Raw genomic sequence first — 18,410 nt, 5'->3', positions numbered from 1 at the left:
TACAAATAGCCATAACTGTATCGTTTGTCAGTTATACAATAACAAACGCAACTGAATTTGTTTCAAAAAAAACGACAATATGTTGTAATGTAATTTTGTTGATATTTTTGTCTCATGAAGTTCGATTATCCAGACCGGACCAGACAGTGAGCCAGACGGATAGCACCTCGATTGCTTATGTCTGGTGGTGTATTTAGAGATGCAGATGTCCCTGATGCCGGTGCCTGTCCTTTGAAGCTGGTCGAACGCCTAAGAACCAATACAGGCAGAGAACCATGAACAGATCCTGTAAAAAATGGTAAATTTACTAATGTTTGTCCTTGCGATAACATTGTATATTTGTATTTTGTCTTGTCCAGTCGTTTTGTTTGTGTTAAGGTTTGCTGGCTCTTTGTATAGGGAATCTTTGTGCAATGGAACCGTGTTCTTATTGGATTTTCTTTTGTTATTATACTCAAAAGCTGATATTCAGCTTTCTTCAGTTTTTCATTTAAATTCAATTCTGGTCCCGTTTTTCCAGCTCTTGCTTATGAAATAAAATAATAATAGTTGCTATAGCCTGCCTATAAATAAAGCTCAATTGATCGCATCCTCGATGCATTGAAATAGCCTGATGATGGCGTACATGACCATATAGCCTATTGCATGTTTGCAGTACAAACAATACGTCTCCATTTGAGGGCTCATGTTATAAAAAATTTATCCCTGCTCTTGACCATCAACAAACATGCCTCAATAGCACACACAACCAGCCATTATTTATATACTCTCTCGTCTACCATTCGTACAAGACATCGCTGGTAACTTGATTGGGTCACGAACGCATATTCCTAATTGTCACGTCCCTCCATTTGCTGGTGGCCCAATCCGTCTCGCAGGAGATTACCCCGCGCGTTGGCACCATTGGCATCGCGAACGCCTTTGAATGGCCCATGGTGTGAGGTGCAGCAGTTGTGATTGGAGTTTACGACTGCGCATCGCTAAACCGTGTGTTGTGATTGGACAATTAAAAAGCAAGGCCTCTTCATATTTTCATGTAGACTTAGTGAAGGCCTTGGCCAGTGGGATATTATTGGATATTCATGATTACTTAATCATGGTGGAATGTTAATTTGGGTGGCCTGCTAATAGGCAAGTAAATTGACTAGTCACTGACACAAGGTCAGATATTTTCCCATCCTCCTGATGGTTAAGTTCAGATCTGTGGTTATGGGCCACTTCTATCTGGAATGTATATCCTTCACCACCACTCCTCCCCTACCCTTCACCCCCCACTCCTCCGCTTCCAGCAGCATACCACCCTGGTCTGCATCCCACTTCTGGCTTGCCTCTGTCCTACACACTGAAGAAGGCTGTAAAGCCGAAACGTCTGTGTACACTATCCCTGACACAGTAAAAAAACATTTAATAATGAAGTAATCTTTTTGAGACATATTTTTGAGTGCGAACCCATTACACCTCATTGTTTGCCTATGAAGCTAAGCAGGGTCGGTCCTGGTCAGTCCCTGGATGGGAGACCAGGTGTTGCTGAAGTGGTGTTAGAGGGCCAGTAGGGGGAAAGTCTTCCCTCTGGTCTTAAGATCAAATCCCAATGTCCCAGGGCAGTGATGGGGACATAGCCCTGCGTAGGGTGCTGTCAAAGATGGTGGATAAATTAAGATAGTTCGTTCCACCTCGTTTCTAAAGGGCATATATCACTCCTCACCTCTCCAACTGATAGCTGATGTTTGATGAGCGTCCTGGCGCAAATTGGTTGCCCTCCATCACTCAAGTTGGTGCTACACATTAGTGGTGGATGAGGTGAGCTTCCTCCTTGCTACAGTAGGTAAAGCACTTTGGGTGTCTAGAAAAGCGCTATGTAAGTCCAATAAATTAATTATTAATATCTTTGTCTCCTTTTACCTCCCTCCCTTCCTCTAGGTCAGCCTGTGATGTGTGTGGGTGAGGAGATGGGCTGCACCTCGGCCAAGCAGGTGTTGGCCGTGCCCAGTGGTGAGGAGGGCCGCAGTAAAGCCTACAGCAATGGGGATGTTCTTTCTGGTCAGTGCTGCAAACACATTCACCTGGGTTGCGTTCAGGAGACTCCAATTCATATCGGAACATGCTGTAAAACAAAAATGTGTGTGTCTCAGTAGAATATGGAATTGTATGTTAGTTTCATTTGTTACAATTCTGTCTGCAATGTTAGGAACATTTCGCCTCACTGAATAAACCCCTGATTTACAGACAGCACACTGTGCCAACGTGCTTTACCATCCTGAGGTGAAGTTTCCCCTTGGTACAGATCTAGGATCAGCTTCCTCTCCCCCAATCATAACCTAACCATTAGTGGGTCAAATGAAAAACCGCTATTCACACAGTCCCAAAAGGGTTAACTTTGGTCGTTACAATGAAACAGCAGTTTCAGTAAATTATTCAGACCAGGAGGAGTTCCTTACAGGGTTTGGAACCGGTTCTGGGAACAGAACAGAAAACCGGAAAATAATTAACATTTTCAAGGAACAGAACCGATCCATACTGTTCTGGTTATTTTAAAAGCATGGGAACCGGTTAATAACGTTATTTTACATTCCAGGCATTTTTTTCTAGTCCCACAAAAAAAACGCAACAAAGCGCTTATGCAAAGCCCTTACTCTGTGTGTTTGCCTCCCTGCCTGCCAGCTGAAAATCTTTGCCAATGTGTGTGCATGTTTAGGCTACCTGCCCATCCACCCTCTGAAGCATAGGCTATTGTACTGACGTTATCATAGGCCGTACTGACGTTACCACACTGACGTTATCATAGGCTACTGTACTGACGTTACCATAGCCTACTGTACTGACGTTACCATAGGCTACTGCACTGACGTTACCATAGGCTACTGTTCTGAAGTTACCATAGACTACTGTACTGACGTTACCATAGGCTACTGCACTGACGTTACCATAGGCTACTGTACTGACGTTACCATAGGCTACTGTACTGACGTTATCATAGGCTGTACTGGCGTTACCACACTGACGTTACAATAGGCTACTGTACTGACGTTACCATAGGCTACTGCACTGACGTTACCATAGGCTACTGTACTGACGTTACCATAAGCTACTGTACTGACGTTATAATAGGCTGTACTGACGTTACCACACTGACGTTACAATAGGCTACTGTACTGACGTTACCATAGGCTACTGCACTGACGTTACCATAGGCTACTGTACTGACGTTACAAACGTGATTCAGAAGACAGGGAAAGAGATTCTTTATTAGCTAGAGAAGAATGGAATAACTTTTTCAATGCTATTTAAGGATACTATAGGCCTAGTTATCACGTTTCACGCTGGATTTATTAACTACAAAAAGGTAAGACGTGTTTAGCTAGCTAGCTCAAAGGACATTCAAAGTTCCTCCATAGAAGCCGGTCCTCCTAGGTATAATTCTACGAACCTAATTCAGAGATAATGCATGCCATAACAAGATGCTCAACCCTCTCTCGCTCTCCTCACCCGCAAAATTTCAGTCGCATCTTGCGCCATAAGGCTACACTGTCCATCACGCATGTAAACAACTAGCTTGCCTGCTCAATTCGCACTGATTGGTGAAGTAATTTAGTTTAAAGTTTTAATGTCACATTCACAAGTACAGTGAAATGCCTTTCTTGCAAACTCAAAACCCAACAATGCAATAATCAATAACAATGTAATGCTAGAAAAAAAAGAGAGAAAAAAGAAGAAATATGAAGAACACAATAAGTAAATTAGCATATTATATACAGATAAACTGAGTAGCAGCAGCTTAATGAGCTAAATGTTGTTGTTTTTTTAACTTGATTTCACATGTTAAAAAAGGAACTGAAAGGAACAATATAAACCTGCAATTTTTGGGGGTTCGAACCAGTTCAGAACTTTATTTTGCCGTTTGGAACAGTGGAAAGGACCACATTTTTTTGTGGTTCTGTTCAGAAAAATAATCTTGGTTCCAATCCTTGGTTCCTAATATGGGTCCCATATTTTCCATTAATACCAATCATTTTATCTTGTTCCTATTGACCTGTAAAATGAGGAACAAGAAGACCTTGTGCTACTGTTATGACATTATGTTCTGATGAGGCTTGTTTATGGCTGCATGTCTGTTGTCAGGTCATTCTCTCTTTATTAGGTCATTGGCTGTGCATCATGCATCTGTTTCCCTTTCCTCTAATCTCTCTGCTTAGTGTGTGTGTGTGTGTGTGTGTGTGTGTGTGTGTGTGTGTGTGTGTGTGTGTGTGTGAGGGGGGGGGGGGGGGGGGGGGGCAGGAGCTGTCCTGCTTTCCAACCATTTTGAAAAGAGGATCTTCTTTGAACAGTTAATTTGAGCATGTCATTATTTTAGTCAAGTATTGACCTGGATGCCACTGATTGTTCTGCTGATTACTGCAGCTCCTCCTCTCCTCTTATCTGGATGAACAGTCGATTCCTGATCAATATAATTGATGGGGACTTTCATGAATATATGCTCTAATCAGTCATCCTCTAGTCTGAAGCATGCAGATATCAAATAAAAATGTATTGTCACAAGCAAAAATAAGTTGATGTTGCTGGTAGTGTTAACAATGGCAAAAAATATAAATGCACTCTTGCATTTTTTTTTTTAACCAAATCCCTCATACGCCCGCTCTTTCTTACAGATGAGTACAAGAAAGGCGTGGCAAGTGTGAAGTATATAAATAGAGAAGAGGACAGACTGAACAACTGCGACCAGGACAGCACGGTGAGAAAGACTGATGTTAAGTTACTCATTAGATTTATAGATCAATAGATTTATTTTTCATACAGTTTGACACACACTTTTTCAAATCGTTTAACAAAGAATGTCCTATTTTTTTTATTTATTTAAGCAGGTAGGCCAGTTGAGAACAAGTTCTCATTTACAACTGCGACCTGGCCAAGATAAAGCAAAGCACTGCGACACAAACAACAGAGTTACACATGCGATAAACAAACATACAGTCAATAACACAATAGAAAAATCTATATTCAGTGTGTTCAAATGTAGTAAGATTAGGGCATTAAGACAATAAATAGGCCATAGTGGCGAAATAACTACAATTTAGCATGAACACGAGTGATAGATCTGCAGAAGATGATGTGCAAGTAGAGATACTGGGGTGCAAAGGAGCAAAAAAATAAATAACAATATGGGGACGTGGTAGTTGGGTGGGCTATTTACAGATGGGCTGTGTACAGGTGCAATGATCAGTAAGATGCTCTGACAGCTGATGCTTAAAGTTAGTGAGGGAGATATGTCTCCAGCTTCAGTGATTTTTGTAATTCGTTCCAGTCATTGGCAGCAAAGAACTGGAAGGAAAGGCAGCCAAAGGAGGAGTTGGCTTTGTCGATGACCAGTGAAATATACAGTTGAAGTCAGAAGTTTACATACACCTTAGCCAAATACATTTGACCTCAGTTTTTCACAATTCCTGACATTTAATCCTAGTAAAAATTCCCTGTCTTAGGTCAGTTAGGATGACCACTTTATTTTAAGAATGTGACATATCAGAATAATAGTAGGGAGAATTATTTATTTCAGCTTTTATTTCTTTCATCACATTCCCAGTGGGTCAGAAGTTTACATACACTCAATTAGTATTTGGTAGCATTGCCTTTAAAGTGTTTAACTTGGGTAAAACGTTTTGGGTAGCCTTCCACAAGCTTCCCACAATAAGTTGGGTAAATTGTGGCCCATTCCTCCTGACAGAGCTGGTGTAACTGAGTCAGGTTTGTAGGCCTCCTTGCTCGCATGCACTTTTTCAGTTCTGCCCACAAATTTTCTATATAATTGAGGTCAGGGCTTTGTGATGGCCACTCCAATACTTTGACTTTGTTGTCCTTAAGCCATTTTGCCACAACTTTGGAAGTATGCTTGGGCTCAATGTCCATTTGGAAGACCCATTTGCAACCAAGCTTTAACTTCCTGACTGATGTCTTGACATGTTGCTTCAATATATCCACAGAATTTTACTTCATGATGCTATCTATTTTGTGAAGTGCACCAGTCCCTCCTGCAGCAAAGCACTCCCACAACATGATGCTGCCACCCCAGTGCTTCATGGTTGGGATGGTGTTCTTCGGCTTGCAAGCCTCCCCCTTTTTCCTCCAAACATAACGATGGTCATTATGGCTAAACAGTTCTATTTTTGTTTCATCAGACCAGAGGACATTAATCCAAAAAGTACGATCTTTGTCCCCATGTGCAGTTGCAAACCGTAGTCTGGCTTTTTTATGGCGGTTTTGGAGCAGTGGCTTCTTCCTTGCTGAGCGGCCTTTCAGGTTATGTTGATATAGGACTCGTTTTACTGTGGATATAGATACTTTTGTACCTGTTTCCTCCAGCATCTTCACAAGTTCCTTTGCTGTTGTTCAGGGATTGATTTGCACTTTTCGCACCAAAGTACGTTCATCTCTAGGAGACAGAACGCGTCTCCTTCCTGAGCAGTATGACGGCTGCGTGGTCCCATGGTGTTTATAATTGCGTCCTATTGATTGTACAGATGAATGTGGTACCTTCAGGCGTTTGGAAATTGCTCCCAAGGATGAATCAGACTTGTGGAGGTCTACAATTTTTTTTCTGATGTCTTGGCTGATTTCTTTTGATTTTCCAATGATGTCAAGCAGAGGCATTGAGTTTGAAGGTAGGCCTTGAAATACATCCACAGGTACACCTCCAATTGACTCAAATTATGTCAATTAGCCTATCAAAAGCTTCTAAAGACATGACATCATTTTCTGGAATTTTCCAAGCAGTTTAAAGGCATAGTCAACTTAGTGTATGTTTTTTTTAAATTTTATTTCACCTTTCATTTACCAGGTAGGCTAGTTGAGAACGTGTTCTCATTCACAACTGCGACATGGCCAAGATAAAGCAAAGCAGTGCAACACAAACAACAACACAGAGTTACACTCGGAATAAACAAACATACAGTCAATAATACAATAGAAAAAGTCTATATACAGTGTGTGCAAATGAGGTAGGATAACGGAGGTAAGGCAATAAATAGGCCATAGTGGCGAAATAAGTACAATATAGCAATTAAACACTGGAGTGATAGATTTGCAGAAGATGAGTGTGCAAGTAGAGATACTGGGGTGCAAAGGAGCAAAATTAATTAAATAAATAACAGTATGGGGATGAGGTAGTTGGATGGGCTATTTACAGATGAGCTATGTACAGGTGCAGTTATCTGTGAGCTGCTCTGACAGCTGGTGCTTAAAGCTAGTGAGGGAGATATGAGTCTCCAGCTTCAGTGATTTTTGCAATTCGTTCCAGTCATTGGCAGCAGAGAACTGTAAGGAAAGGCGGCCGAAGGAGGAATTGGCTTTGGGGGTGACCAGTGAAATATACCTGCTGGAGCGCGTGCTACGGGTGGGTGCTGCTATGGTGACCAGTGAGCTGAGATAAGGCGGGGCTTTACCTAGCAAAGACTTGTAGATGACCTGGAGCCAGTGGGTTTGGTGACGAATATGAAGCGAGGGCCAACCAATGAGAGCATACAGGTCGCAGTGTTGGGTAGGATATGGGGCTTTGGTGACAAAATGGATGGCACTGTGATAGACTACATCCAATTTGCTGAGTAGAGTGTTGGAGGCTATTTTGTAAATGACATCGCCGAAGTCGAGGATCGGTAGGATAGTCAGTTTTACGAGGGTATGTTTGGCAGCATAAGTGAAGAATGCTTTGTTGCGAAATAGGAAGCTGACTCTAGATTTAATTTTGGATTGGAGATGCTTAATGTGAGTCTGGAAGGAGAGTTTACAGTCTAACCAGACACCTAGGCATTAGTAGTTGTCCACATATTCTAAGTCAGAACCGTCCAGTGTAGTGATGCTGGACAGGCGGGCAGGTGTGGGCGGCGATCGGTTGAAGAGCGTGCATTTAGTTTTACTCGCATTTAAGAGCAGTTGGAGGCCATGGAAGGAGAGTTGTATGGCATTGAAGCTGGTCTGGAGGTTAGTTAACACAGTGTCCAAAGAAGGGCCAGAAGTTTACAGAATGGTGTCGTCTGCGTAGAGGTGGATCAGAAAATCACCAGCAGCAAGAGCGACATCATTGATATATACGGAGAAAAGAGTCGGCCCAAGAATTGAACCCTGTGGCACCCCCATAGAGACTGCCAGAGGTACGGACAACAGGCACTCCGATTTGACACACTGAACTCTATCTGAGAAGTAGTTGGTGAACCAGGCGAGGCAGTCATTTGAGAAACCAAGGCTGCCGATAAGGATGCGGTGATTGACAGAGTCGAAGGCCTTGGCCAGGTCAATGAAGACGGCTGCACAGTACTGTCTTTTATCGATGGCGGTTATGATATTGTTTAGGACCTTGAACGTGGCTGAGGTGCACCCATGACCAGCTCGGAAACCAGATTGCATAGCGGAGAAGGTACGGTGGGATTCGAAATGGTCGGTAATCTGTTTCTTAACTTGGCTTTCGAAGACTTCATAAAGGCAATGTAGGATAGATATAGGTCTGTAACAGTTTGGGTCTAGAGTGTCTCCCCCTTTGAAGAGGGGGATGACCACGGCAGCTTTCGAATCTTTAGGGATCTTAGACGATACGAAAGAGAGGTTGAACAGGCTAGTAATAAGGGTTGCAACAATTGCGGTGGATCATTTTAGAAAGAGAGGGTCCAGATTGTCTAGCCCAGCTGATTTGTAGGGGTCCAGATTTGCAGCTCTTTCAGAACACCAGAGATCTGGATTTGGGTGAAGGAGAAGTGGGGGAGGCTTGGGCAAGTTGCTGTGTGGGGTGCAGAGCTGTTGGCCGGGGTAGGGATAGCCAGGTGGAAAGCATGGCCAGCCGTAGAAAAATGTTGGTCATCTTGCCGACACCTATGAGGTCATTGCTAAAATCCCAGATCTGTTTGGTCGTCTTGCCAACCCCTATGAGGTCATTGCTAAAAAATATAAAGGGCGGAGTACGTTCTAAGGAGATGTGTTCCATTACAAAATGTGGATACTTAATATATTGGCCAGAACTCATCTATTAAAATCCAATCAAATTTGTATTTTTCACATGCTCCGAATACAACAGCTATTTGACCTTACAGTCAAATGCTTACTTACAAGCCCTAAACCAATAATGCAGTTTAAAGAGAAAGTTAAGAAATAAAAGTAACAAATATTTAAGGAGCAGCAATATCAGTGATAGCCCTGTGTGTGTTTCAGGAGAATACTGCCCTGCTCACCACGGTCCAACAAACAGACGACACAGGATCAAATGGCAATGGGAAGACACAGTGAGCTCAACCAACTATTTTTGTTGTCATTCTGTCACACAATGCAGGGTTTTCCCTCTCTGAACTAACAGTGTTGAATTGGAACTGTCTTGTGTCTTTCTCCACAGGATCCATTCTTCAGAGAGCCAGCAAGAGTTCTTCAGGATGCTGGATGAGAAGATAGAAAAGGTGAGAGTTCAATGACCTCATAGGGGTCGGCAAGACGACCAAACAGATCTGTGATTTTAGCAATGACCTCATAGGGGTCAGCAAGACGACCAAACAGATCTGGGATTTTAGCAGTGATCTCATAGGGGTAGGCAAGACGACCAAACAGATCTGGGATTTTAGCAGTGATCTCATAGGGGTAGGCAAGACGACCAAACAGATCTGGGATTTTAGCAGTGACCTCATAGGGGTAGGCAAGACGACCAAACAGTGTGTGTGTGTGGGGGTGGTTAGATCAGTGTCTGGGGAGGACTTCATTCTACTCTCTTCTGTTTTGCTTTTTCAGGGGCAGGACTACTGCTCAGAGGAAGAGGATATGACATAGCACTGAGGTCCATCATCTGCTCACCTGAGAGGAAGGATTTGTCCAATGGCATGGACAGGCCTGTACCACATAACCCTTACCCAACGGCCCTCTTCTCTTTAGACCATTTCGAAGATGGAGGGGGAGACACATTGACCCAAACCAAGCACCTTTGCCCGGCCCTGTGTCTATATCTACAACCCTGGCTCCCCGTAACAGATCTACGAGTCCAATGCGACAATGTTTTACCCCCAAAGGAGCAATGTTACAAGACATGGCCAGACATGGCCAGGACTACTTTCAGCACCAGGACTATTATACTGAACGGCTCTCCAAGTCTGTCGCCATGGTAACCATGGACAATAAGTACAGCAGCCGCTCGGCTCTGTGACTGTGGTCCATTAAAAGCCAACGGAGGTCGAGTCATTTTGAACCCATGGATTGACTGAGATCATGGTTATTCGTAATGGCTTAAAGGAACATTTGTCATTCCTCATCTGATTGGATGATGAACAATGGAGGTAGTTGGGGGGGGGGCAGAGGAAAATGAATCTGGGAATTATTCCTGGGTCGTATTCATTAGGCACCAAATGGAAGAAAACAGACTGAAACAGGGAAGAACTTCCAATAAGAAACGCTAGTTGACGTTTTCCGTTGCAAAACATTTGGCTACGGTGTGCCTTAATGAATGCAATCCAGGTGGCTGAAACGTTCACCGCATTGCAGATAGAAACTTAAAGAGAGCTGGGGATTCTCCCATCATCGTATTGTATCATTGATTCTCTTATCAGTGTCGCTCTATGTAGCGTATTTCTATCTGCAATATTCTGAGCGTGTCACCCCAATGAACACACCCCTGGAGGGGAAACCGGGGTTACTTACTTCCTGCATTCCAGGATACTTTTTGAATTTCCTTTTCTACAGTATGTTCATAAAGTGCATTCGGGAAGTATTCAGACCCCTTCACTTTGTCCACATTTTATTACGTTAGTCTTATTCTAAAACTGATTAATGTTCCTCATCAATCTATACACAATACTCTATAATGACAAAGCGAAAAACTGATTTAGACATTTTTGCAAATGTATTCAAAATAAAACGCAGAAATACCTTATTTACATAAGTATTCAGACCATTTGCTATGAGACTCGAAATTGAGCTCAGGTGCATCCTGTTTCTTTTTATCATCCTTGAGATGTCTCTACAACGTGATTGAAGTCTACCGGAGGTCAATTCCAAAACATTTCTGCAGTATTGAAGGTCCCCAAGAACACAGTGGCCTCCATCATTCTTAAATGGAAGAAGTTTAGAAACAACACTCTTACTAGAGCTGGCCACCCGGCAAACTGATCAATCAGGGGAGAAGAGCCTTGGTCAGGGAGGTGACCAATAACCCGATGGTCACTCTGACAGAGCTCCAGAGTTCCTCTGTGGAGATGGGAGAACCTTCCAGAAGGACAATCATCTCTGCAGCACTCCACCAATCAGGCTTTTATGGTAGTGTGGCCAGACAGAAGCTACTCCTTAGTAAAAGTCACATGACAGATCCTTGATGAGAGATCCTTGATGAAAACCTGTTCCAGAGCACTCAAGACCTCAGACTGGGGAAAAGGTTTACTTTCCAACAGGACAACAATCCTAAGCACACAGTTTTTGCTTTGTCATTGTGGGTAGACTGATAATGGGGGGGGGGGACTATTTAATCCCTTTTAGAATAAGGCTGTAACGTAACAAAATGTGGAGGGGTCTGAATACTTTCCAAATGCACTATGTGATTCATAGTCGGCCCATGTCTTCTTACTTTACTACGTAGGGTATTCTTGTTTAATGTCAATGCTCAGGGTTGAAGTGTTCTAGTCATTGTTGTTTTGTAGTCGAGCCTACCTCCTCATTAGGCTCTGTTGCACCAATTGTACACACAGCTGTCAGTATCAGTTCTTACCTGTTAATAAGACCACATCAGTGTTCAATCTAAAGACATTATACTGTATAAGGAGCATAGTCAGATTATGTAGTGCTCTTTGCATTTGTTGTCATGCTCATTTTTGCTTGTTCAATTTGAGTTTTTCTAGTAAAATAAAGTGTTTTCAGGTCACTGTAATATAATTTGTCAAACAAAATGGTTTCTCACATGGTCCTTGTGGTGTTACTAATACCTCATAATGCACAGGCACACCCATCATTGTGTTTACTGTTGTCTTTATCTGTCAATGTCAAATGACTGTCTAGCAATGATATCATTGAGGCATCCATGGTAGTTTTCATGCCCTCTACAGTTTAAAAATCACAAATGCATTTAAAGTAAATGGGTATGGAGTCGGCACAAAACAAAACAGTGTTACAGTAACTATAACCATCTGAACGAGTTCTAAGTGGTGTCATATGGAAGTAGCCTACTGCAGTCTGCTACATAAGCATGTATTGCTTCATGGATGTACTGTATGGAGATTTAATTCAATACAACTTATGTATCCTCTGGCAATTTTATGTCCAACTGCAATCCAGTGTCTTGTTTGATTGTCTGTCAATTGTCCGAGAAGCTATAAAACAAACCCTCTGGCCCACAGAGACTGTAGCACCTTTTTAAGGCAGTTATGGCTGTTGTAAATTTGTCATTTCTCTTGATGCAGTCTCTCAGGGTCTGTCATACTTTGTCGGCTAGCTGTTGAGCCTTAAGAAAGTCGCTATGCCCAGGTTCCCAAAAACAGTTCAGAAACGGAGCAATGAAGCTAGGCACGCCCTGACAAATTTAAGGAAATCACTGGCACTTTGGTTCATCATTACGAGACCACAACAGCCTGCCATTCAGTCTGTGGTCCTCTCCTGGTCACTGCAGACGTCATCACCAGACCATAGCGGTCTACTAACGGTCACTGTGGTTCTGCTGCGGTTCAATGTTGCTGGCGTCTTTTACGGTGCTGCCGGCGGCCCTGGTCCTGGATGCCCACGGGGGGGTCAGGGGTCAGCAGGCCATCACACATCCTCTGGTAGACAAGGCTGGAGTCAGATGCCACCACACACAGGAGCATGGGCGAGCCTCTGGCAAGCACTGACCGCACACTAGGAGAGGGAGGAGAAGAGGTCAGAGATGGACCAAATCATAGATATGTATAAAGAAATGATCTTACATTGAAGAAAATACACAGTAATCACACTCCAGTTTCAGTTTGCCTACATTCTTTGGGGCCGGCTGCATTCATTATCCGCTGGTGTTCCGCAAGTGTTGCAAAATGTTGATTTGTGGCGTAATCTAACGTTGGGTCAATTCCATTTCAATGACAGTCAACAAATTCCAATTCCAAATGTTCCTCATTGAAAAGTTGGGTACTTCCTGAACTGACTAGAATTTAAATGGAATTGACTGCAACCCTGTAGCATAGCATCAGTCTTATTTTTGTACATTAATTAATTCCTTTCTATGTTCCCTGCATTTGGAGGTCTTATAGCTGAGTGGGTATTCGATTAAGAGGCCCAGTCTTATCTCACCTTCTATGGCACAGGCCTCTGTGTACAGGTAGTGGGAGCACCGTCTGAGTGGGCTCTCCTTCCTTCTCCCTTCCCTCCAGCAACACCAGTCGCAGCTCAGAGCACCCCACTCCACTCACCTCCTTCCATTGACGCACTGTAATGGAAAGGACAGAGATGACTCGCTAGCTAGCTAATGTTGGCACAGTCAGGAGCATGATAAGTAACTTGCTATACACTAGGTACACCTGGCTAATAATAGGTTTTCATTGCAAAGTACTTAGTTTACATTTTATGTAGCCTAGGTAGGTTTATACAACTGATATCATCTGTAGAACTAGCCCTTGCATGTCCTCTTTTGCCTTGTTAGGGAAATTCCCCGACGCTGCCCAAATGCTCTGTCTAAACGCAAATATGCCTCACCCGCAACATGGTTTTGGAACTTAACTTTCATATATATATATATATATATATATATATATTTGCGTTTAGACAGAGCATTTGGGCAGCGTCGGGGCATTTCCCTCACAAGGCAAAAGGGGACATGCAAGGGCTAGTGCTACAGATGTGTGTGTTGGAGTCATTAAAATTCATTTTTCAACCATTCCACAAATTTCTTGTTAAACTATAATTTTGCCAAGTCGGTTAGGACATCTACTTTGTGCATGACAAGTCATTTTTCCAACAATTGTTTACAGACAGATTATTTAACTTTTAACTCACTGTATCTCAATTCCAGTGGGTCAGAAGTTTACATACACTAAGTTGACTGTGCCTTAAAACAGCTTGGAAAATTCCAGAAAATGTCATGGCTTTAGAAGCTTCTGATAGGCTAATTGACATAATTTGAGTCAACTGGAGGTGTACCTGTGGATGTATTTCAAGGCCTACCTTCAAACTCAGTGCCACTTTGCTCGACATCATGGGTAAATCAAAAGTAAAAATCAAGAACAATTTCCAAATGCCTGAAGGTACCACATTCATCTGTACAAACAATAGTACACAAGTATAAACACCATGGGACCACACAGCCGTCATACCGCTCAGGAAGGAGACGCGTTCTGGTGCAAAAAGTGCAAATCAATCCCAGAACAACAGCAAAAGGACCTTGTGAAGATGCTGGAGGAAACGGGTACAAAAGTATCTATATCCACAGTAAAACGAGTCCTATATCGGCATAATCTGAAAGGCCGCTCAGCAAGAAAGAAGCCACTGCTCCAAAACCACCATAAAAAAAACAGACTACGGTTTGTAACTGCACATGGGGACACAGATCATACTTTTTGGAGAAATGTCCTCTGGTCTGATGAAACAAACCGTTTGGCCATAATGACCATTGTTATGTTTGGAGGAAAAAGGGGGAGGCTTGCAAGCCGAAGAACACCATCCCAAACGTGAAGCACAGTGGTGGCAGCATCATGTTGTGGGGGTGCTTTGCTGCAGGAGGGACTGATGCACTTCACAAAATAGACAGCACCATGAGGAAGGAATATTATGTGGATATATTGAAGCAACATCTCAAGACATCAGTCAGGAAGTTAAAGCTTGGTCGCAAATGGGTCTTCCAATTGGACAATGACCCCAAGCATACTTCCAAAGTTGTGGCAAAATGGCTAAAGGACAACAAAGTCAAGGTATTGGAGTGGCCATCACAAAGCCCTGACCTCAATTATATAGAAAATTTGTGGGCAGAACTGAAAAAGCGTGTGTGAGCAAGGAGGCCTACAAACCTGACTCCGTTACACCAGGTCTGTCAGGAGGAACGGCCCAAAATTCACCCAACTTATTGTGGGAAGCTTGTGGAAGGCTACCCGAAACGTTTGACCCAAGTTAAACAATTTAAAGGCAATGCTACCAAATACTAATTGAGTGTATGTAAACTTCTGACCCACTGGGAATGTGATGGAAGAAATAAAAGCTGAAATAAATCAATCACTCTCTCTACTATTATTCTGACATTTCACATTCTTAAAATAAAGTGGTGATCCTAACTGACCTAAGACAGGGAATTTTTACTAGGATTAAATGTCAGGAATTGTGAAAAACTGAGTTTAAATATATTTGGCTAAAGCGTATGTAAACTTCCGACTTCAACTATATATATATACATACACACACACATACATACACCTTTATTTTTTTTTATCCCATTCCCACAGGAGACCTTTTGTCTTTAGGTAGGCCGTCATTGTAAATAAGAATTTGTTCTTAACTGATTTGACTTGTTAAATACAATTTTACAAAATTGCATGGCAGTTGCAGCGCGTTCAGTGTGGTGCATAGGTTGGATTTATCGAAGGTATGAGTCAAACATTCAGATGATGCTGCATACTATTTCGCGCAATGACACGGTCGATGTGATCGAGGCTTAACACTTGCTGGAAATGTGGAATGGAATGGTCCAATGGAAATGTGAGCGTGCTTCTAGACCTGCATTGCTTGCTGTTTGGGGTTTTAGGCTTGGTTTCTGTACAGCACTTTGAGATAGCAGCTGATGTAAGAAGGGCTATATAAATACATTTGATTTAATTTGGAGAGAGGATGTGTCATACCTCGACTGGAGGCTGTCTTACTGCCGGCTGTAACTTTGCTAAACTCCGTACATTAAGTGGATCTTTTGTATTTGAAAGATCATTTCTTGGTAGTATGAAAGTTAGAAATGTTTCCAAAACCGTATTACATGCGTTTGAAAAGTTTAAAAAGAGCGTCGGGATTGTAGTTCACATTGTGCTGTCCTCCATTCCTTCAGCTGAAAACCCAAAAGTTGGGCCGGATGGAAGCCCCCTTGGGTAGCACTCGCCTGAAAGGTCAAGTAGCTAGTTTGTGATGATGCAAAACAGAGTTGATTGTCGATCCAATTCATGGTTAACTCACCTTCAGCAAGATCCAGGTACACCAAGAAAGCTGCATGCACCTGAGCACTGTCTCCAACATCTAGGTTCATCAGATGCTGGTACTATGAGCATGAGGGTAACAGTTTAAAACGTTAGCTAGTACTGCATCAGTTACATTGGTGCATCGGTTATTGTTGTTGTTCATGCCTAACGTCAGCTATGTTTGTTGATGGCATTTGGCACTTACCATTGGATGCTGTAAAATCCAGTTAGGGGGAAGTGGTTTCTCAATTACATCCTCGTCTGTTTTCTTCGTCAACTCCGACATATTTCCTCGTCTGTATTTTGTAAATCACTTTAAATCCCACACATACACTGTGATGCTGACAACGTGTGAACTCTGTGAAAGTGCCTCACTCCCATTTAGAACGCTAAAGTACTGCAATATAAACGGTCCGGGTGAATTTTTTTTCCGGTATTACAAGTTCCGGGGCACTTCTAACTCCCTTTCTTTAGGTAGATATGGAGATGTGTTTTAATTATGATTATTTTATTTTTTTTAAAGTTAAACTAACAAAATCAAATATTTGATTAGGTGTACAACTTCAGTAAGCGGTTAGTGTGGACAACCTAATCATGAACCTGGTCTACAGCACCAGACAGACAGGTGCTTCTTCTCATAGATCTGAGTCTCTTTAGTTAAATGTATGCCTTGGGAGAGTAACTTCTTACTGAAAAACTGCATTGCTATTCTACGTGCCAAATGTATTTATTGTAGTAAGTGAGCTTACACGTAATAGTTAGTCAGTACTTATGGTTTCAGTGAAAACAGAACACATTTGCAAAGAAATTACACATTTAATGTAATTACACAACTACAAATACCTAGGTGTCTGGTTAGACTGTAAACTCTCTTTCCAGACTCACATTAAGCATCTCCAATCCAAAATTAAATCTAGAATCAGCTTAATTATTTGGAACAAAGCATCCTTCACTCATGCTGCCAAACATACCCTCATAAAACTGACTATCCTACCGATCCTCGACTTCGGCGATGTCATTTACAAAATAGCCTCCAACACTCTACTCAGCAAATTGGATGTAGTCTATCACAGTGCCATCCGTTTTGTCACCAAAGCCCCATATCCTACCCAACACTGCGACCTGTATGCTCTCATTGGCTGGCCCTCGCTTCATATTCGTCACCAAACCCACTGGCTCCGGGTCATCTATAAGTCTTTGCTAGGTAAAGCCCCGCCTTATCTCAGCTCACTGGTCACCATAGCAGCATCCACCCATAGCACGCGCTCCAGCAGGTATATTTCACTGGTCACCCCCAAAGCCAATTCCTCCTTCGGCCGCCTTTCCTTACAGTTCTCTGCTGCCAATGACTGGAACGAATTGCAAAAATCACTGAAGCTGGAGACTCATATCTCCCTCACTAGCTTTAAGCACCAGCTGTCAGAGCAGCTCACAGATAACTGCACCTGTACATAGCTCATCTGTAAATAGCCCATCCAACTACCTCATCCCCATACTGTTATTTATTTTATTAATTTTGCTCCTTTGCACCCCAGTATCTCTACTTGCACACTCATCTTCTGCAAATCTATCACTCCAGTGTTTAATTGCGATATTGTACTTATTTCGCCACTATGGCCTATTTATTGCCTTACCTCCCTTGTCCTACATCATTTGCACACATTGTATATAGACTTTTTCTATTGTATTATTGACTGTATGTTTGTTTATTCAGAGTGTAACTCTGTGTTGTTGTTTGTGTTGCACTGCTTTGCTTTATCTTGGCCATGTCGCAGTTGTGAATGAGAACTTGTTCTTAACTAGCCTACCTGGTTAAATAAAGGTTAAATAAATAAATAAATAATGAACATTCTGTCTCAATGTTCAAAACAATGTTAAAAACAATGATAAAAAGTTAACAACACACAACTAAAATGACTATTTTGCTTGTAAGGGGTATCTGGTTTTCATCTGCCTGAGCAACTCAGTGAGCCTGAAAAATAAAGACAAAAAAATAAGGGAAAAAAACAGTTATTTACAACTGTGTTGACAGAATGTCTTGCTACGATATTAGTGAACTGAAATACAGAATACAGAAATACAGGCTCTGTCTCCTTTCCTCTGCCCCCCTCTCAGTGCTCTCCAGAGTCCATGGAAGCAGCCAGTTCCTGCAGGCTGGTGGAGGACTCCTCTCCAAGGAACAAAGTGTTTCTGGTGGTCAGTACCTCAGCTTACTTGTTGTATCATCGTTCACAGCTAGAAATGTGCCATCCTGAGGGCCCACAGAGCTCACTGGCAACTCTCCAGGGGAGATAAAGGGAATCG

At 42.4% G+C, this 18,410-nt stretch overlaps 2 protein-coding genes across 2 annotated transcripts; one reads left to right on the top strand and one right to left on the bottom strand.

Annotated features, from left to right (window-relative positions):
* The first annotated feature begins 11 nt into the window (after positions 1–11).
* LOC129823782 (uncharacterized protein C1orf21 homolog) lies at positions 12–12,259 on the top strand. The gene is made up of 6 exons (XM_055882752.1): positions 12–298; positions 1,921–2,040; positions 4,647–4,729; positions 9,184–9,254; positions 9,362–9,422; positions 9,748–12,259. Exons 2-6 carry the CDS (start codon positions 1,932–1,934, stop codon positions 9,784–9,786), a joined length of 363 nt encoding a protein of 120 aa, XP_055738727.1. The 5' UTR covers positions 12–298; positions 1,921–1,931; the 3' UTR covers positions 9,787–12,259.
* Positions 11,948–16,514, bottom strand: LOC129823781 (tRNA-splicing endonuclease subunit Sen15-like). Its single transcript, XM_055882751.1, has 4 exons — positions 16,312–16,514; positions 16,105–16,186; positions 13,252–13,387; positions 11,948–12,825 (listed from the first exon to the last, which is right to left on the bottom strand). Exons 1-4 carry the CDS (start codon positions 16,390–16,392, stop codon positions 12,657–12,659), a joined length of 468 nt encoding a protein of 155 aa, XP_055738726.1. The 5' UTR covers positions 16,393–16,514; the 3' UTR covers positions 11,948–12,656.
* Between the last annotated feature and the right edge of the window lie 1,896 nt (positions 16,515–18,410).

The sequence above is a fragment of the Salvelinus fontinalis genome, chromosome 26, assembly GCF_029448725.1.
Source record: "Salvelinus fontinalis isolate EN_2023a chromosome 26, ASM2944872v1, whole genome shotgun sequence".
Taxonomy (NCBI): Eukaryota; Metazoa; Chordata; class Actinopteri; order Salmoniformes; family Salmonidae; genus Salvelinus; species Salvelinus fontinalis.
Note: the sequence above shows the minus strand (reverse complement) of the source record. Positions and strands in the feature narration are given on the sequence as shown.